Source organism: Sitophilus oryzae, unplaced genomic scaffold (genome assembly GCF_002938485.1).
Source record: "Sitophilus oryzae breed Bouriz unplaced genomic scaffold, Soryzae_2.0 scaffold_499_pilon_pilon, whole genome shotgun sequence".
NCBI lineage: Eukaryota > Metazoa > Arthropoda > Insecta > Coleoptera > Curculionidae > Sitophilus > Sitophilus oryzae.
The window spans coordinates 2978081-3000919 of record NW_022147083.1 but is presented as its reverse complement, the minus strand read 5'-3'; the positions used below and the strand labels follow the sequence as shown (position 1 = coordinate 3000919).

General features: G+C 32.7%; 1 protein-coding gene across 11 annotated transcripts in view; it reads right to left on the bottom strand.

Moving 5' to 3' along the window:
• Positions 1-22839, bottom strand: part of LOC115886812 (glycine receptor subunit alpha-4) — a 440445-nt gene that overhangs the window by 138753 nt on the left and 278853 nt on the right. For all 11 annotated transcript variants that reach the window (XM_030906104.1, XM_030906106.1, XM_030906108.1 and 8 more), the window contains exon 3: positions 22553-22639. In XM_030906104.1, coding sequence (XP_030761964.1) covers positions 22553-22629 — 77 coding nt within the window. In that variant the 5' untranslated portion in view covers positions 22630-22639. The remainder of the gene's footprint in view (positions 1-22552; positions 22640-22839) is intronic.

Sequence of the window (22839 nt, the reverse complement as noted above, 5' to 3'; positions counted from 1 at the left end):
TAGCTCTAACAAAAAATATTCAAAATTTACTACAAGATTATGAAGCTATTACTTATAGTAACACCTTATTTAGGCAAAATTTTGTAAAAACTCCATTTTCTTATTTTTTGTTGCAGTTGCGCCCCCTAGCGGTCGTTCTACAAACTTGAAAATAATTTCCAGCAATTTCCCATAGCCTCCTTAGTTATAAATATTTTTTGCCGCAGCCTCTACGGCTAATACTTTCCGAGATACAGCCGAGAGCTATTCTTAGTGGGACACCCTGTACATAAGTTATATTGATAAATATAATAATAAATGCGCGAAGTTTCTTGAAGCTTGAAATTAAGAAATATTTCTTTTTTATATTTTTTTGGTATGTGGTGAGTTATATTGTGTGTGTGTGTGTGTGTGTATAAGTGCTGAATAGACAACAATAGACTAGCATTTTTCCAAGTACAGATTCTATTTTTTACACTCTGTCGCACGAGCTCTTCAAGCTAGTTAGTTTTTAAAACAGATGTCAATTTTTTAGATTTTATATAATTAAATAAAACTTAAATGTAATTCATTCAAAAATAAAAGTAGTTTTTAAAGAAAAGGTGACTTTGACATTCAATAAGTTAATTGGCGCAGTCGGTAGGATTCCCAAATCGTATCGCATCGTGTCGTTCGAGTTCGTATCAACGATTTATTGGGAATCAGTGGTGAATCGAACTTTTCGGACAGTCGCTGGAGTGGCCCATTCAAAAATCGAACAGCCCATTCAATCGTGAACTGGTGACGTGCCCCAAAGAACAATTCATCGGAGTGTGAAGCAAGCATCCCTCACCCTCGCAAGGCAGATTACAGTTGGCGAAGACAAAATTGCAGACCTGACAAATCTACCTTATAGAAGAATGCTCAAAGTCATTTTCACCCTAATGTAAGTGCAATTTGTTTTACGATTGAAATTTTATCATACACTTTTTTTTGAAACGCTATCTATAAAACCTTTAAGAGACTCTAAAATATTTATATCTTTATCTATAGTAGACTAAAAAAAAATAAACATGCAAAGTACTAGCAGTAGTAATTCACAAAACGATTTTAAACCAGAGTATTTAAATTGCGTGCCCACCTTCGATGGGACACCAAATGATTTAAATAGATATCTTGCAACATGTCAAAGCCTTATTGATCATTTTTACATTCCGAGTGATCCAACTAACTTTCGAAATATTTATTTACTAAACTGTTTAATTGGAAAATTAACTGGTAATGCCAAAATTGTTATTAATATTCATAACGTTACTACCTGGGACGATTTAAAAGAAACACTTTATAGACATTTTGCAGATCAAAGAGACGAAACATGTTTGAACCGAGATCTGGTAATGCTTAGACAAATGCCAAACGAAACTCCAAATCAATTTTACGATAAAATCTTACATTTGCTTAATTTACTGTGCTCTTACGTCGACATTCATGAAACTATGTGTACATCAAAATCTCTTAAACGCAAACTATATAACGATTTAGCTCTTAAAACTTTTTTATCCGGACTGAGAGAACCTTTAGGCAACACAATCCGTTGCATGGCGCCTAAAGACCTTCCAACAGCGTTACAATTCGTTACGCAAGAACATAATACAAGATATTTCCAAAATTTCTCTAAACCAGTACCTAAAATTGAACCATCTCAACAAAATAAATTTAAACCTCAATATTTTAATCATAACAATCACAATTTGTCTCAATTTAGACCTTTTAATAATTTTAACAATCATGCTCCTAATAATTCACTTATGCCAAGACCCACTTTTCCATCTCAACCTATTAATATTCGCCCTAATTTTAATAATGTTCCAAATCGTTTTCCTACTAACTCACAAGTTTTTCGAAGACCTAATTCAAATATAAATGTTTTTAAACCTAACCCTAATAGTCAACAACCCCTACCAAAACCTACCCCCAATGAGTATCTCCACAAAACAGACCAGTAATATTAAACCAGCTTTTCCTAATACGACATCTTATCATCCACCTCCAAAATTCGTTTTCGAAGAGCTATACAATGCGGAAACTGATCCAAATCAGTATACAGAAGAAACTTATCCAGAAAATTTAAATTTTGAATCTCAGTATTACAATAACTATGAAAATCAATACGAGGTGTGCGATGAAAATTATTCTGAATATCAACAGCAATCTGCACAATATACGCAACCTGACGAAAATTTTCAGAGCGCCCCGGTAATGAACACGGATACGTAACGCCACCAATAATATCAGTCAATACAAATAATGCTAGCGAATTATCTTACATTATTTTCCCTGAACATAATTTAAAATTTTTAATAGACTCTGGGTCTACAAAATCATTTTTAGATCCATATTTAGCTTCAAAATTTTATTCAAAATTTATTATTAATGATCCATTTATTGTAACAACAGTATTTCAACAGTCAGCCCATAAATTCAGTGTATCGATTCCTGCATCCAAAATTTTTAATTTGCCTAACAATAAAAATTTAAAATTTTATTTATTTAAGTTTCACAATGTTTTCGATGGACTTATAGGATTAGATAATTTAAAGTTATTACAAGCCAACCTTGATTTCGACACAGGATACCTAGTAACGCCATACTCAAAGATCAGATTACTTTTTCACAGAATTAAACATGAGTTAAATTCCATCACTGTAGCTCCACGAACAGAACAAGTTATTAGAATAAAAACAAGTGTAAAACACGGTGATATTTTCATTCCATATCAAAAACTGCAGAATTGTGAAATACCATCCTGTTTATCAGTTGCTAAGAACGGATACGCTGTAACTACAATTTTAAATAAAACCACTAGTCCAGTAGTTTTAGATTTTTCCGAGCCGATTCAAGTCGAAAATTTTAATAAAAAAGATTTAAATAATATTGAATTACATAATTTTGAAAATTTAGACAATTTTGAATTTGATCCTTCGGTAATTCGAACAGATCACTTAAATTTAGAGGAAAAATCTGAAATTATTAATTTGTGTGCTGAATTTTCTGACGTATTTTATTATCAGAACACCCCACTTACATTTACAAATAAAATTAAACATCATATCAAAACATCTGATGAAATACCAGTGTATACCAAGTCATATAGATACCCGTTTGTTCACAAACAAGAAGTGGAGAGTCAAATTAATAAAATGCTTAAGCAGAATATCATCCGCCATAGCAATTCGCCGTGGTCATCTCCAATTTGGGTGGTGCCCAAAAAGTTGGACGCTTCGGGAAATCAAAAATGGCGAGTCGTTATTGATTACCGTAAGCTTAACGAAAAGACCATTGATGACAAATATCCGCTTCCCAATATCACAGATTTGCTTGACAAATTGGGGAAATGTCAATACTTTACAACCTTAGATCTCGCGAGCGGATTTCATCAAATTGAGATGAGCGAAAATGATATTTCGAAAACAGCCTTCAATACAGAAAACGGACACTACGAGTTTCTGAGAATGCCGTTTGGGTTAAAGAATGCGCCTGCGACATTCCAGAGAATAATGGACAGCATATTACGTGGAATCCAAAATGAAAAATGTCTCGTATATCTCGATGACATTATTGTGTATTCAACATCATTGCAAGAACATATAGAACGTTTAAGATCTGTTTTTACTAGACTAAGAGAATCAAATTTTAAAATCCAACTTGACAAGAGTGAATTTTTGCGTCGTGAAGTTGCGTACTTAGGCCATATAGTGACACCTGATGGAGTCAAGCCTAACCCGGAAAAGATTAAAGCTATCAAGAACTACCCCATACCGAAAACAACCAAACAGATTAAGGGATTTTTAGGACTTCTAGGGTACTACAGAAAATTCATAAATAATTTTGCCAAAATTACGAAACCATTGACGAAATGTCTTAAAAAAGGAGCCAAAATTGAACATAACCCTGAATTTGTAGATTGCTTTGAATACTGTAAAAATCTTTTGACCAATGAACCTATTTTACAATACCCTGACTTCTCTCAGCCCTTCAATCTTACCACCGATGCCAGTAATGTAGCCTTAGGCGCGGTATTGTCACAGGGTCCGATTGGACAAGACCTTCCAGTCGCATACGCATCGCGAACCTTGAAATGATTCTGAAATGAATTACTCTACGATAGAGAAAGAATGTCTTTGTTGTTAGTATGTAACGAAATATTTTCGCCCCTATTTATTTGGTCGAAAATTCAACATCATTACTGACCATAAGCCTCTGCAATGGCTGTTTTCTCCTGAAAGACCTCGAGCAGTAAACTCTTGCGTTGGCGTATAAAGATGGAAGAATTTGACTACAAGATCATTTACAAGAAAGGCAAACTGAACACCAACGCAGATGCCTTATCCAGAATTGAGATACACACAAAAGATACCAACGACATATCTGTATTAAAAGATTATATACGTGAGCAAAATGACAGAACAGACGAAGATAACTTAGATAATGCCTCCATTATAGTCCAACCAGATAAGGAACCACAACAAAATCTATACGAGGAAAATGACGATGGAACCATTCATTCGAATGACGAGCAGGATCCAATAGTAGGAGTCCCTACACTGGAAACAGCGGTAAATTTTGGTGCAAATCAAGTTATTTTTACAAAAGTCTTACACAGTCCAGCAAAAGTAAAAAAACTAATATTATTCGAAAAGAAACGTAGATTTTTGGTGCAACTTTCTGAAAACAATTTTGATGTTGATGTTCTAAATTTTATTAAAGAAAATATAATTCCAGACAAAACTTATTTTCTTTATTTTGAATCACCAGAAATGTACGAGCCTTTCTGCGAAATTGTAAGAAAAACCTTTAAGTGGCCATCTATTAAATTTAAAAGATGTTTAACCAAACTAATAGATATAACCGATAAAAACGAAATTCCCACAATTATCAAAAACTACCACGAGAGCAAAACAAATCACAGAGGTATAGATGAAACCGAGTCAAAAATTAAAGATAAATATTATTGGCCAAATATTAAGGCTTCTATACAAACATATATTAACCAGTGTGAAATTTGCCAAAAAAGTAAGTACGAGCGTCATCCAATCAATATTAAAATGAATATTACTCCCACTGCAGTTAGACCTTTCGAAATAATCCATTTAGACACCTATACACTAGAACAGACTAAATTTCTAACTATAATAGATAGTTTTTCTAAATATGCGCAAGCGTACATGTTAAAATCTATGGCCGGCACGGAAATTGTTGACAACTTAATAACATTTTTCTCTCATCACGGTATTCCATCTAAGATAATTGTTGACAATGGTACCGAATTCAAGAACACAGTAGTAACAGAACTTTTACAACTTCATAAAATTAATATACACTTTTGCTCGCCGAACCATCCACAATCTAATGGTCTTATAGAGCGATTACACTCAACCTTATCAGAACACATTCGATTATTAAACAACCTAAAATTTTAATAAAACACCGATACATCAAAGAATGAAATACGCTATTTTGGCTTTACAATAATTCAATTCACTCTGTTACTAAGTTAAAACCTGTTGACGTTATTAGTGGTCATATCTCTTCAAATGATCCATTTAACTTGGACATTGATCAGCTGTTATTAACTAATTACGTTTCGGAACATAAAGAAAAGCCAAACTTCTTTATTCAAAAATTAACGAAGATCTAATAGCAAATAAAAACAAAATAATCGGTAAAATTAATAAATCGCGTGATGACCCTGATATATTAGAACCAAATCAAAAGGTTTATATTAAAAAGCACGTACGTCAAAAATTAGCCAATAAGTTCTCTAACCCTACCAAAATTGTAAGTACCAACCCTGCAAGAAAAATAGTAGTATCCACTGAAAGTCAAGAAAAGGTACACATGGGTAATGTTAAACGCCCACTTAAATACAGATATAGCTTTGATTACTAAAATTCTTAACCTAGGCTAATGTGACCATTATAAAATAGTTGTATTATGTTTCAGAGTAATCACCTCTGCATACGAGGTTCAGCAGAAAATAAATGTGAGGAAAGTCAACGATAATGTTGGACTTCTACCAATCAAATTAGGGAATGCAAAAGTTAAACAGTATACTTTTACTCTCATACATTTTAATGACTTACACCCAATAATACAAGAAACAAATAAACTTTATATAAATACAATTTCTATTGTCGAGTTAGTAAACAAACATAGAGAGTATAAGAAAGATTCTGTACATTATGTAAAAGCATTACAATTTTTGCAAAAGAGAGTCGAAAACAAAATATCAGAAATTATTCCACATTCAAACAGAACAAAAAGAGGGCTAGTGAATGTAATTATGGATTTCGACAACGAAAATACTTTTTTAAAAAATTTTATTTTTCACAAAGTATGTTTAACAGATACAATGAATACAATGGTTAAGAACAGAATGACAATTTTAATGCGCTTGGTTATATTTATAAGTTCGGTTTCGCTCGCGTCTTCGTGGGAAAACCATGCTATTTCCTCTCACATAACTCCTCCCTCTTAAATGGAAAATGTGAGGGGTGGCGAATCATTTTCAGGATGTTCCTCCGGGGTTGCTTCTTTTCTATCTTCTTTGTAGATAGACCATGTAATCCAACAAATCATTGGGTGATGACCAGAATTGTAATGGCAATGCTAGCGAAACTCCATCCTATAGAGGGTGTATCACTTCATTAAAAGGTTGAAGTAATTTAACTTTTTTCCTGAAGTTCAGATATTTCATGGATATTTATTGACTTAATATCGATAGGTTGATCTTCTTTTGAGTTTTCTGGTCCAACGTAGATTTTCGGTAAGGTAAAGGGCATTCCTTGAATTATTTCTTCTTTATTGATGAATTGATAGCTTGATACATTTACTTCACAGTTCGGTTCGATTTCTATCAGGCTTGGATCGCTGATAAATTTATTTTCTTTTCATCACCACACTGCTGCTGAATTTTCAATGGTTCTTCAGTAGGTATTGCGACGATATATTTTGTTGTTGATTGGTTTTATAATTGGGTTCTTGATGAACGTTTTTACTGTATGGCAGGAGTGGATTTCGGCATCTTTGATTAGTGTCGATATACAGTCGTTGTTTTGTCGGCTGAAGTTTATTTTGACAGATATGGATGTCTTCGATAACTGGGCATTCTTCTTCTTCATATTGTAGATGGTTCATGCCAAGTGTAAGGAAAGGTTGATTTGGTAAAATTATCGATTGATTGATGGGAATAGGGAATAGGTGAAATGTATCGAAAATCTCTTTTAACGATATTGGAAAATGAACTGCAAATATTATTTTATCCTCTGAATAACTTACTTGAAGGCCAGCTAATTGATAATAATGAAATTACATTCTTAAACGTTATTATATTTTTTGCTCACCATATAACTTAGTTAAATACGATACTGAGTAGTACAGCTCGGATGCAGACATCACGGCGCTATGTAAGGTGTTAAGTTTCGCAAACATTAGTGCGTTTTCTATATTATCTAAAAAATGTAATTAAATTTTAGCAATTTAAAAATTATTTGATGTAATGTATTTTGGATATTCAAATATTGTGCAAGAATTTCTAATTTGTTTTTCCAAATTTTGTATTTTATTTCTTATCATCTTTTGGTTTCATTAAGGAGAGTTATAGAGTCGTTATAACTATTAATGAGTTGCCTTGTTAAAGATATTTGTAGAGATATTTCTTTATGCAAAGAATTTTGATTATTTGATAGTATAGAAATTGCTTTGCCATATTTTTCACCATCTTCGCTATCTAAAGTGCCAAATAACCATTTTGATGTTTTGCCTATAATATTAATTAAACCGCGCTTATTTCGGCGATGAGGCGTAATATTATTTAATTTAGTTTTGGCTGTCAGTATGAAATGTTTCGCATGCAAAGCATGTTCGGAAAAATGAATGTAGTTTGTGGAATGTACTGAGTCATTGTGATATCTATAAATAGAGTCTTCTAAATGATTATAAAATTGTTCAATATTGATAGCTGGTCATCATAAATGGGTTGTGTTTGAACGTAATGTAAGAATGTGTGTTTGTGTTCTGTTATTCGTGTCTTGCCTAATAAAAAGGAAGCAAAGGAGAGTTTAGAGTGGATATTATAACTTTAGAAAAGGATAGGTTAATGATTAGTGTTAGTATAGCTACATGAAGGTTGAGACGGGTCAACTTCATCTTCGTTTTGTGTGTCCTGTGAAGAAATATTAGTACTATTAAGAGGTCTCTTAATTTGGGACTTATGAATAACTTTATTTTTGTCAGTAATTATTTTGTTCTCTAAGTTTTGTCGGACGGTATGTTTCGTATGTTTGGCTTTTGTTTTACTTCTTGCTGCCATTTTATTTTTAACATAACATTTGGATCCTGGAGAGAAAGTAGGCGGATTTTCGCGTTTCTCATTTCTCTTCCGAATAGTCTTTTCTTTTGAATTATTACTTTGTTCGGTAATTTTATTATAAAGAAGTTTTAATTTTTCTTTTCTATCGGAAATATATTGGTTAACAATAATATCGTCTGTAAGGTCGAAAGGGTCGATAGATTTTAATCGTCCGTGTATAATATCAAACGGTTTTTGTTTAGTAACACTGTGCACAGACGAATTGTAACCCTAAAATTGCATATTGCATGGTTTTGTTTTATAGTTAAATTTTCATCTTGAAGTTTTAATACTCTACAATTTTCTAAGAGCGATGAATGAACTCTTTCAATTGGACTATTACTGTTTGAATTACCAGGTGTTGTAAAATGAATAGAAATCTTGTGTAATTTGCAAAAGTCTATTAATAAAGAAGTTTTGAATTCTGTTCCGTTGTCACATGTAATCAATTTTGGGATACCCAAAATGTGTTATAAAATTTAAAAATCCCTCTTATACTGTCGCGGCTGTACATACCGGTTCTAAAGGGTATGCCTGCGTGTATCGAGAAAATACGTCTATTATTGTTAAAAATTTGGTGTTCTGAATTTGTAAAGTGTCCATGTGGGTTGATTCAAGTGGTTCAGAGGGGGTGGCTGTTAAAGAGAATTTTATTTTTGGCGGATGTCTATCGTATTTTTGCCTGTTGACAAATTTCACAATTATTTATGTAATTAATAATATCCTGTTTCATGTTTGGCCAAAAATATAATTTTCTTAAATCTAATAGTACTTCGTTAATTCCGCGATGGCACGTTTTCTCGTGGTGGTACTTAATTAATTCATTACGTCGTTCGTCTCTTGTTACATCATTTAACATGGAATTTGATATAGTTAAGTGATAAGAATGGTTCTTAAATGTTCGTTGTAATATTACGCTAATTCTGATTTAAATTTACATCTGATTTTTGGATAAAAATGCAATAAGTCTTTTTTAGGGTCAACGTGTTCTTTGAAGAATTTATTATGTCGGTTTCTACGTTTTTTGATATATGTACTGTTTTTCTATTTTTATTTTCAAAAGGATTTGATCGAATTACGTAGTAGCGTTCTAAATCGTTTTGTATTATAATTATTTGATTATTGTAGAAATTTACGGGATTCTCCGTTATTGGTACATTAAGAATCGGGTCTTCCGCTGAGGAATGAACAGTCTCGTTGTCACTTACTGGTCTTGCTTCGGGTAATTCTATACCTTTATCTAGTTCAAGGGCGTGTTCTAGCTCTTCTAGTGCGTCCATAGATATTTCTGCTGAACAGTCGTCTAGATATTTTAAAATATCCTCGTCGCTATCTCCCGGGTTTCCAATAATGGACTCATTTTCTACCATATTTATCTCCACTCGAGATAGAGCATCGGCGTTAGTATTAGATTTGCCCTTCTTATATACAATTTCATATGTATATTCCTCTAATTTCAGACGCCACCTTACTAACCTCGAACTCGGTTCCTTTAAATTAAACAACCATTGGAGGGGTTTGTGGTCAGTAACTATCAGGAATTTTCTGCCGAAAAGATATGGCCTGAAATACTTCGTGGCCCAAACAATTGCCAGCAATTCCTTTTCAATCGTGCTGTAGTTTGTTTCAGCTGGATTTAGAGTGCGGGACGCGTAAGCAATAGGAAGATCGTTGCCTACCTTTCCTTGGCTTAACACTGCTCCTATGGCTATGTTGGAGGCGTCGGTGGTCAGCACAAATGGTTTCTCAAAATCTGGGTATTTCAGTATAGGATCGTTACATAAAATCTTTTTACATAGTTCGAAGGTGTCGATGAATTCTGACGTGTGTTCGATTTTTTCTCCTTTTTTCAAACATTTTGTGAAAGGTTTCGTCAGTTTTGCGAAATTTTTGATGAATCGTCTGTAATACCCTAATAACCCAAGGAAGGACTTGATTTCTTTGGCTGTTTTAGGTATTGGGAATCTCGTGATTGCCTCGATTTTCCGGGGATTCGGTTTAACGCCTTCTGGTGTTATGACATGTCCTAGGAATTCTACTTCCTTGCATAAAAATTCGGACTTGTCCAACTGCACCTTGAATTTGGCTTCTCGAAGTTTTTGGAATACAGAGCGGAGGTTTTTTATATGTTCTTCTAAAGTGGTGCTAAAAATAATGATGTCGTCCATGTATACTAGACAAACTTTATGTTGCAGGTCACGTAGTACATGGTCCATAACTCGCTGAAAAGTTGCGGGGGCGTTTTTGAGCCCGAACGGCATTCTCAAGTACTCATAATGCCCGTTCTCTACATTAAACGCAGTTTTTTCAATGGAGTTAGGGTGCATCTCAATTTGATGGAACCCTGATGCCAGGTCTAGCGTTGAGAAATATTGGCAACGTCCAAGTTTGTCTAAGATATCGTTGATATTCGGCAACGGATATCGATCGTCTATGGTCTTCTCATTGATTTTCCGATAGTCAACGACTATTCTCCACTTTTGTCTTCCGCTCGCGTCGAGTTTCTTTGGAACAATCCAAATAGGGCTGCTCCATGGACTTTGACTCGGTCTTATGATGCCATCTTCTAACATTTTATTTATTTGCTTCTGTACTTCTTGCTTATGAACAAAAGGATAACGATATGTTTTTGAGTGAGCCGGAATTTCGTCGGAAGTTTTTATTTCATGTTTAATTTTATTGGTGAAAGTTAGTTTTTGATTTTCTTCATGGAATATATCGGAAAAATCCTTACAAAGTGATGTTAACAATTGCTTTTCTTCGGTATTTAAATGTTCAGTTCGAATTAAATTTGCAATATTTAAATTCTTATTTAATTCAGATTTTGGCAAAAATGTTTCGATATTAAAAAATTCAAAGTTCTCTTTCCGCGAATCGGGGAATGGTATCACTTTCACAGGTTCTGAAAATGATATCATCAGATGTTCGTTAGTTCTATTGAAAACTTCAGTTTTCGCATAGCCTCGAACAGCTGTTGTCAATGTTTCAGGGAAATGCAGGTGGTTGATATATGACTCCGGAATTATTATGTCACCTTCGTAGACGTTCACGGGAATTTTCACAGATGCGATCTCATAGCTATTGACCGATACATCGTGAGAAATATTTTCCGTTTTATTAAAATGTAATGGAATTTTAAGAATGTCATTTACTAGGAAATTATTTTTTAAATCAATAAAAAGTTTTAATTTTTTCAATTGATCTAAACCCAAAATTCCATCAAAAAATGAATGAAAATCGAAAAGTGTAAATGTAATTGTCTCGTTAATTTTTAATTCTGAAAAGGCAGGTATATTCGCTTTAAATCGAACCAATTTTTCTCCAATACCTGTCTTAATCAGGGTTTCCTGTTGGAAAATTTCATTAGGAAAATATTTTTCAGCAATTATGGGTCTTAATATTGATTGAGAGCAACCAGTATCAATAAGTAATTTTATTGGTGGATTATTGATTTTAATATATGGTAAATTACTATTGATTTCGGTATGCATTTCAGTTAAAGTTATGTTTGGTTCTGGCTTGGGCCAGGATCCTGAAAATTTCCGGTGTTTTCAGTCATAAGAATTATCAAAGGTTTCAAAATTTTGATTATTTTGTGAGCCATCATCGGTATAAAATTGTTCGTAATTATCAGTTTCGTATTGTTCTATGTTGTCGGTCTCATCAAAGGGTAAATCAGTTGGGTTATCGATGTTCGATTGATTATCGATTTGGAACAACTCCTGCGAAATAAAAATTTCGCGGACCTGTAGGTTTAAAGAAATTAGAAACTGGGCGTCTAAGGCTTGGGATTCGAGACGTGGTCGACATAGGTTCCACTTTATCTAAAGGTTTCTGACCCGTGGGTTTGAATACATCTTTTGGAGGGCCAAATACTTGTCTGTTGGTCGGGTAATGTCTAGGCACATATTGTGTCTGAATGTTTATGGGTTGAGAAGGAAAATTGGGGGTCCTTGATTTAAAATTGACTGGGGATTTGATTACGGTTCTGGTTTTGAGGTGGGGGGAATCTTGGAGACTGGTTTTGGAAATTTGTCGGATAATTATATTGTGGATTAGATTGATTAGACTGATGAGCTCTTTGTGTGAAATATGGATGAGGTGTGGTTGGTATGGGTGTGTGTGGTTTTATGTTATTAAAAGTGGACTGGGGTTGTTTAAATAAATTTTGAGTGTACTGAAAATTTTCTTCTTCGGTTATGATTGTGAGAGCACTTTCGAGATTTTCGGGGCTTCTTTAGTCGTGTTATGCTTTGTAAAGGTCCAGGGAGGTTACGAATAAAAAGTTCTTAGGGCTATTTGCTCGTATTGCTTTTGATAAATTGTTTTGGTCGAAATCGGCATTTCAGTCAGAGGAAGACTGTTTAATTTTTGAGCTAATTGACTACGTAATATTTGCAATCTCTTAGCAAAATCCAAAGACGTTTCTCCTTTATTTGGCTTAGCCATAAAAAAGATCTTGTTCTTAAACATTCCAAGCTTCTATTGTCGCCAAAACAGGCTTGCAATGCATCTTTGATTTTTGCCAAGTATCTAGTTCTGATCGGCAACCTACTAATAGTTGAGCTCTACCTGACTAACTTAGTTTGTATTACTCTAATTAAATAATTTATCATAATCGCCTCTCTAGAATTACCAAAAGTTGTAAAGAGAAAGTCGCATGCAGAAATAAACTGTGTAAGGTAATAGAATTTCCGTCAAAATTAGGAATAATGTCTACATACATTTTAAGCATTTGCAGATTATTTTGTGTTTGAGCTTGGCTGATTTTCCATCTTATTTGATTTTAAAACTAGTTTATTTAGAAAATTCAATTCGTCAAATCGTCAATATTCATAAAAGAATAAAAATTAAAATAAAATAAAATAGAGAAATTACGATAGCAAAATATAATATAGGTAAAATATGTATTCGTATATTTAAATAACTAAAATAAAAAAATCGTTTTGTTTTCTTAAGTAGCTAATTCACCTTAACTTAAAAATAAAAAGAGATTTCTAAACAGGAAAGTAAAAGAAATTGACAAAAAGGACTTGGCACTTACCGACTCAACGGGGTGACAAAACCAATTTGGACTCTGCTCTGGTATTCGGCTTTCGATGTCTCACTCCTTACACTACTGAAAATCGGACTCGATGCCGTGGCTTTCCAGAAGTGTTCGTTCGGATCGGCACTAAGGGATTAAATCCGCGTTTTTCGCGATAATCAATTCAATGATTTTTGTTGCGACAAACTGCACCAATCCTACCGACTGCGCCAATTATGGATTTCGACAACGAAAATACTTTTTTAAAAAATTTTATTTTTCACAAAGTATGTTTAACAGATACAATGAATACAATGGTTAAGAACAGAATGACAATTTTAATGCGCTTGGTTATATTTATAAGTTCGGTTTCGCTCGCGTCTTCGTGGGAAAACCATGCTATTTCCTCTCACATAACTATGTTGTAGGCTCAGTTTTTAAAGCAGTAACTGGAAATTTAGACGCTTCAGATGGCGAACGTTATGAAAAACTAATTCAAAATTTACAGAAAAACCAAAACAGTTTAGAGGAAAATATTCGAAAGCAAAATTATCTATCTATAGGTGTAATTGATAAATTTAATTTAACGATATTGCTTTGATAATAAACTCAACAACTTATTCTCAGAATTCTCACTTTATAAAAGATACATTAAATCAATTAATCATTATGTATGAAACCATCGATTCTATTTTACAAGATATCGAAAATTCATTAACTTTTTCCAAATTAAAAATAATGCATCCAAGTATAATAAAAACAGATGATCTCTTTATTGAGTTAAAAACATACAGGCTCAAGTAGGTGAAAATCTTATGCCTTTGCCTGTTAAGATCGATAATATATTGTATTATGAAAATATTATTGAATTAGAATGTTTTTATTTTAAATAATAAAATAACATATTTATTTCATTTTCCTATAACATTTCAGATGAGTTTCACTTATTTTCATTTATTTTCTATACCTATATATTATAAGAGAGTCTCTTCAAGGCAATTTTACCTGTTAATAAATACTTGATAAAAGGTCAATTGCACTATGCATTCGAAAATGAACTTTGCAAAGAAGCAATGGATAGTTATTACATCTGCGACACCCCTCTTTAAAGAAGTCAGCTACAACAGTCCATGTTCAGTTCAATTATTGCAATCAAAAACAAACAATAAAAACTGTAAGCAAGTCGAACTAAAATAACACAGCCTATTGTCAATCAACTAGACAATACAAACCAATGGCTCGTTGTACTCCCTTATGAAGTTCAAGCACACTTGAAATGTTTCAAAACAAGAAGAGAGAGCTAAATTTCAAGGTACATATATCTTTGAAATACCACCTGGTTGTGAGACCTTAGTGAACGATTTATTAATAATCAATGAAAGGAAAATAATTAATACTACCAATGATTTGATTTTATTCGACGACTATGTTACTGAAGATGATAAGATCCTACCGACTCTACATTTAACAAGCCAAATATCTGAAATAAGACTCGACAATCTCCACACATTGAAAAATCAACTAATTGAAAATCAACCACACCTGGTATTTGACGAAGTCAGGAAATATCCAAGCCTGTGGACACTGCTTTTGTACCTGGTAATTTTCATCCTTTGCATCTACCTGATATATAAGAAGTTCCCCAGATGTCGACGTGACGTTCAACCACCACCTTCAAGAAATATCCAGCTACCCCCTCAATCGGTATAGCTGTCTCTGAGAAGGGAGGAGTTATATTGTGTGTGTGTGTGTGTGTGTATAAGTGCTGAATAGACAACAATAGACTAGCATTTTTCCAAGTACAGATTCTATTTTTTACACTGTGTCGCACGAGCTCTTCAAGCTAGTTAGTTTTTAAAACAGATGTCAATTTTTTAGATTTTATATAATTAAATAAAACTTAAATGTAATTCATTCAAAAATAAAAGTAGTTTTTAAAGAAAAGGTGACTTTGACATTCAATAAGTTAATTGGTGTTTTGTTCTTGTTTGTTTTGTATTAACACATACCCGTTTTTTTTTAAATAAAATAATTCGATTACATTTTTTCCGTTTAATACAGTTTTTTTCACAATATTTTAAAGTAATCACTTATCAGTCAAATTTTAAATATATTAATTTCCTGCTATGCGTTCCAGTTGTACCAACCTATTTCTTTGTAAAATAAAATAAACTACCTTGAAATTAAAATGACAGACACATATCACTCAAGGATTTTGTCGTTGGACAGACTATAGCAATATCCCAAAATAAGTAAATACGACAAGGAATTCAACCAGAAAATTAACATGTCTGATATTTCATTGAAATCCACAGAGTTCTTGTAATAGTAACAATAGGTATAATGTACAAAAACCAATTTATATACTGGGGGCGTCTCAAAAGTGATTCACCCCTATAACTTTTTTTTAATTTTTTTAGTTAAATAAACGAAATTTGGTATGTTTGTATATGACATAAATTAGGACCCATTGATGTATTCAATTGTTTTCGGTCACTTCCTGTTTCATCGGAAATGACAACAACTTTTGATTTTTAAATGGCACCCTCAGTATTTTTTACTTTATTCGAAAGAAAATAACTCTCTGAATAGAATGACATCATATCATATGTCAACTTTTGACATTTTTACATATGGTTTATTTGAAATTATAACATGCAGTTCATAACGAAAATTTGACTCGAAATATCAAGGTGTGGTATCAAATTATTCGTAACAAAATGCTTTTCTAAATATGCTTATGAGCCACCCTCGTTCCATTTGAAAAACTTGAGATATGATTAAAAATACAATTTGGACATCTTTTAACGGGCCAGGAGAAGACACTAAAAACATTAGACGATCAAATCTATTTTTCCAAGGCTTCTTGATTATAAATTAGTGTTTTTAACATATCCATCGCACTCTAGATTAAAATTTAATATACGATTTTTTATTTAGCGAGAATGACAAAAGTTGACATGTGATATGTCATTCTATTCAGAATGTCATTTTCTATGGAATAAAGTAAAAAAATACCAAGGGTGTCATTTAAAAATCAAAAGTTGCGACCAAAAACAATTGAATCCGTCAATTAATCCTAATTTTTCTCATATACTAACATACCAAATCTCGTTTTTTATCTGAAAAAATAAAAAAGTTATAGGGGTGAGCCGCTTTTTGCGACGCACCCGGTATATCAAAAGTTTATTTGCAGGATTTAAGGAAGGTGAGGTAAACGTCTCTCCTTCAGATGTTTTTGAACGAAATATTCACAAGGTCACACCGGGGGTTGTGTAATATCATAATTACTATTTAATATGGATCTCAAATGCCGAATACAATGCATGTATTTGCATAAGATAAAAATAATAAATACCGTATGAACCAAAAAAAAAACGTCCAGTCGGCTGGGAAATGACAATCGATGTCATTTCCCATATAAATTTACATATAAAATGACAGCGATCTTCATTTCATGGCCATCGCTGACGCCGTTTTTTTTTTGACTATACGGTATTATATTTGTGACCCTTGTAAAAAGGGTATTGTCTAAATGAAGTGTTCTTTGTTAATATTATTTTGTGTTATTATCGAAAATATTTTTGATTTGATGTTAACTTTAGATCCGTTGCTACTCTTTCTTTGGTACTATTTTAATTTGTATTAATAAATTTACATATTAGGTATTAAAATGTGCGGGTTATTAAAAAGTATACATATGTGTGTAATATAAATTTTATTATTTATTAATGTACTTCCTAGACATTGTGTTATGATTTTTATAGGTACTTTCAAACTTGAATAAAATCCTGATGCCGACTGGCTTCATAGTATGTCAATCACTGGCTCAGCCGTGCCACATTGAGGTAACTCAATTTTGTCGGTATTCCCAATTGTATTTTTTATATTTATAATATAAAAGATGATTTGATACAATTTGTCCAATTTGGAAAAATATATATTTTTCAATGGAACATTTAGAATAATTGAAAATAGCAAAGCAAAATGAAGATTTTAATAACTGTTGTAGAATATCATTGCTAAGCTAAAGAAGAGGATAAGAATGCATTTATATTTTTTTAAATGTTACATCTACATTGTGCAAAATGCCATGAATTTGTTCAGTACAATAAAATGTTTCTAACAAAGAAAGAAAAGCAAGAATATTGTCCCACTGGTGAAATAAAGAATTGCATTAGTATGTAATAAACAATGTCACATTTTTCTCTCTCATATTTATGGATCGCCATATCAATTATTCATTCTGAAACATGTAAATACCGACCCCAGAGTCTTTCTTCTCAATCCTGTAATCCCAATTATTTAAAATTTACGATGCGTGTAGAATGTTTGTCCAAAATTATTATCTTTTTGTACTAAATTTTTATCTTTCTATACTATACAGTTGTAAATATTCTACAATTTTACTAGAAATATAATATTTGCAATAGGTTAATATAATTTAGTTTAGTATTATAAATGTAGAAATAAAAAATCGTGGCTATTGGGACCTTGTGACCGTTGATTAAAAGAATTGGGAAGATACGCAACCTACGCAAATGGGCGAATTTGTGACAAGGCTGATTTGATTTCCCCTTACGTCTCAAGTGCTGTATGGTAGAGACACCTATCGTTCTGCGGTCAACGCATAAAACACTAATGGTGCATGGTTTGCACCGACGAATTTAAGGGAGTCTTAAGTTAAGTGGAGCTGTGAATTTGAATCTGACAAACGAATTTAAAAAGTCACAAATGAAATCACATTCAAAGCTACACTTAATTTAAGACTCCCTTAAATTTGTCTGTACACACCATAATATTCTCTAATTCGGCCAGCGAAGGCATATCGAGGACGGTGTGGATCTGAAAGCGACAGTGTTGCCATATTAAAATGTGTAGTATCTGTAAAACCTTTGAGGAAAATATATTTGGATGAAAAATCGCCGTTTATGTATTGAAAATTTATTCGTGTTAAACACAGAATAAACAACAAAAATAAAATTTATTTTATAGGTACTAAATGTATCGTATGATCGAAAAAAGTCGTTTAGTTGGCTTGGAAATGACGAGCTTGAAACGGCCAACTCTGACGCCGTTCTTTGTTTAATCATATAAAATTATATTAAATTGTTTAATGATAGAAAATCCGTATTATCAAAGAATATCTTAATACCCTAGAAGTCTCGTCTCGCTTCAAAATCTGATCTGTCGATGGGGCCTCGCTTTGGCGAGCGAGGCCCCAACTTCGTGGTGCCTCGCTATTTTGCTCGAAATTGAACGAATAGACGCGCGGCGTTGCCTTGTTTTGTGTGTACTTTCTTGAATAGTTTTAAATTATAGTTTTAAATATTATCTATTGCTATAATCAGTCTTTCCGTTCTCCGCACTCCGTAGTTTACATATAATATTATCTTATATAATTCCCGTGTTACAGTTTTGGTTACCGTACTCCTCCGAAACGGCTTAACCGATTTTGATGAAATTTTATATGTATATTCAGTAGGTCTGAGAATAGGTAGTTATATATTTTTATACCCTTAAGTGATAAGGGTAGTCCACCCCTATTTTTTATTTTGTGAAAAAAAAAATATATTTTAATTTTTTTTTATTTGGCATTAAAAAATACAAACAACACTAAATTTTCACCGTTCTACCATCATCCCCTATTTTTTAATAGGGGTTGTTTTTTTAAGTTTTTTGTTACCATCTCCGAAACGGCTTGACCGATTTTGATAAAATTTTATATGTATATTCAGTACGTCTAAGAATAGGTTGTTATCTATTTTTATACCCTTAACTGATAAGGGTAGCCGACAGGGTAGCTCACCCTCATTTTTTTTCGTTTTTGAAAAGAAAAAAATGTTTTTATTTTTTTATTTGGCATTAAAAAATACAAATAACCCTAAATTTTCACCGTTCCACCATCATCCCCTATTTTTTAATAGGCGTTGTTTTTTTTTTAATTTTTTGTTACCATCTCCAAAACGGCTAGACCGATTTTGATAAAATTTTATATGTAAATTGAGTAGGTCTGAAAATAGGTTGTTATATATTTTTTATACCCTTAAGTGATAAAAAAAAATATTTTTAATTTTTTTTATTTGTCATTAAAAAATACAAACAACTCTAAATTTTCACCGTTCTACCATCATCCCCTATTTTCTAATAGGGGTTGTTTTTTTGTTACCATCTCCGAAACGACTTGGCCGATTTTGATGAAATTTTATTATGTATATTGAGTAAGTCTGAAAATAGTTTGTTATCTATTTTTTATACCCTTAAGTGATAAGGGTAGCCCATTCCCATTTTTTTATATTTTGAAAAAAAAAATATTTTTATTTTTTTATTTTGCATTAAAAAATACAAAGAACCCAAAATTTTCACCGTTCTACCATCATCCCCCTATTTTTTAATAGGGGTTGTTTTTTTTTAAATTTTTTGTTACCATTCCCGAAACGGCTTGACCGATTTTGATAAAATTTTATATGTATATTCAGTACGTCTAAGAATAGGTTGTTATCTATTTTTTATACCCTTATGTGGTAAGGGTAGCCGAGAGGGTAGGCCACCCTCATTTTTTATTTCTTGAAAAGAAAAAAATGTTTTTATTTTTTAGTTGGCATTAAAAAATACAAATAACCCTAAATTTTCACCGTTCCACCATCATCCCCTATTTTTTAATAGGCGTTGTTTTTTTTTAATTTTTTGTTACCATCTCCAAAACGGCTAGACCGATTTTGATAAAATTTTATATGTATATTCAGTAGGTCTGGTTTGGTTTGGTTTGGTCACAACCTATTCCCAGGTTGTTATATATTTTTTATACCCCTATAGACAATTTTTTTTTATTTTAATTGTTTTATAGGGAGTGCTTATTTTTTAGGGGGTGCATGTCCAAAATTTTCTTCTAGGTACTCACTTTCATCACTTAAGGGAGCTCTGTACAAAATTGCATACTCCTAGTCCTAGAACGGATTTTACAAAATTATACAAATGTTTACCCTTAGTTTTATCCCCTTAAGGAATGAATTCCAAAAATCGCTCTAATTATTCAATTACGCTACATAATAAACCTCTGTGCAAATTCTGAACAGAATTTATTGTTCCAGAACGTCCAACCCCTCATTTCACACCCTTAGAGGGCGAATTTCCAAAAATTGCTTCTTAGTGCTAAATTACGTTACATAAGGAAAGTCTGCAAAATTTATACTTCTAAAACCGATTTTAACAAATTTTTGTACAAATTTTCATCCCTTATTTTTTAGGGGATGCATGCCTAAAATTCGCTTCTGGGTACTCACTTTCATCATTTAAGGGACCTCTGAACAGAATTTCATACTCCTAGTCCTAGAACGGATTTTACATAAAAAATTATATAAATTTTCACCCCTAGTTTTACCCCCTTAAGGAATGAATTCCAAAAATCGCGCTCTAATTATTCAATTACGCTACATAAGGAACCTCTGTGCAAATTTTCATATTCCTTCAACAGAATTGTTTCAGAACGTTCACCCCTCATTTCACACCCTTAGAGGGCAAATTTCCAAAAAGTGCTACTTAGTGCTAAATTACGTTACATAAGGAACGTCTGTGCAGAATTTCATACTTCTAAAACCGATTGTAACAAACTTTTGTACAAATTTTCATCCCATGTCAAATCCATGTCAAAAATTAGCTTCTAGGTACTCACTTTCGTCACTTAAGGAAACTGTACAAAATTTCATACTCCTAGAACTAACATTTTTTGTACAAAATTTCACCCCCCAGTTTCACTACCCTTAGGCTATACATTTCCAAAAATCGCTTATCAATGTTCAAATGCGCCACATCTGTGCAAAAGTTCATACTCCTAGTAGGTAGAGATTTTTTTTGTATAATTCCACCCCTTTATCTAATTACACCCCCTTATGGGTCGAATTTTAAAAAATTACTTAGTAGTGCTCATCTTAGAGAACGAATTAATATTCTCCGTATTTACTCCAGTTTCCTAATGCTAGCACAGATAACACATAATCATACTAGTTAATTTTTTATTGGAATAGAAGTAATTTTTATTAGAAGGTACAAAAAAATTAAAAATCTAAAATTTTATTTTCATGGCTACGTTTTTATAGCCTTAGGATGCCTCATGTACTAACGAATACGAAATATATAATCAATACATATTTCTTTAAATATCGAGAAATAAAATATGTTTGGCAACACCGTACGAAATATCGCCGCGCGTAGTCCTCAAAATTTAAAATATTAGCATTTTCAAGCTTCGATTATGTTCAAAAGCGCCACCGTGTGACAAATCACTAAAGCTTCCACACGAGAGTTCTTAAAACTATAATATTCTTTGGTATTATTAACGTACTGTACCAAAAATCCGTAAATCTACCGATTAATCAGTAGTTCTGTCAACACTGTCTTTGGTATCCACTCACTCTGTCGACTGAAAGCAGAACTACGGTCTGCTACGGTACAGTATTCTTTATCCGCTGCTCTGTAAACGACTAAACAGCGCGCAGCGACGCAGAGCTAAACTAAATCTCAGAATTCTCGGATAGGCTGACGGTAACGCCAGCTACATCTCGGACAGATTTTGTGCCGCGAAATCGCCCATAAGTTTGCGCATCTTCTTATTTCTTCTATCAACGGTGCGACGTTCTGCGACTTTATTGCTGCTTCTTCAGGCACATTTAGTATTCCAACTGCCTACAAAAGTGATTTGAAATACTAAATGGAATTAAAATAGTAAATTTAATTAGGAATATTAGAAATAGAAATTAAAATAGTAAATAATAAATACGAGAGTAAATATTAAATAGTAAATAGTAAATAGCAAAGATTTTAGTGCCCGAAGAAGCGGCAATAAAGCCGCGAAAGGTTGCACAGAATATAATTGTTCCATTTGAGCCTTCCAAATACCCACGATTGTTTATTTCTAATTATTGGGAGCAATGCAATATAATCATGTATCATAAATATTTTAGAACCGAATCGTAAACCAAATGGTTGTTGCTTTTTAGCACATTGGATGAAACACATTTGGCTGGAGGAAACACATTGGAGGAAACACAGATTTGGCACATTGAAACCATGTATTTCTGCAGTCATCAACTCAGGGCTTCCCATTTCTTATCAGATTCTCGAACAACTTATTAATAAATACATTCAATTATAAAACTTACATGTCTGACAGGGCCAGTGTTTGCCTTGTCACCAATAAGATAGCAGCAGCACGAACAAGCATCCAAGGCTGACCCATATTAGGACATCTAGAAAATAAAAGAAAAGAAAGTGGTAACTTCTGAAATATGCGAATATTAAAACACCTGTTATTTGCAATAAAAATGAATAATCATCAAAGGATATATTATATATTATAATTACAAACCGAGTAGATACTAGTAGAAAACCCACTAAAATTTTATTAAATGATAGATATACAGGGTGAATCTTAAATAAGTGCAAATAT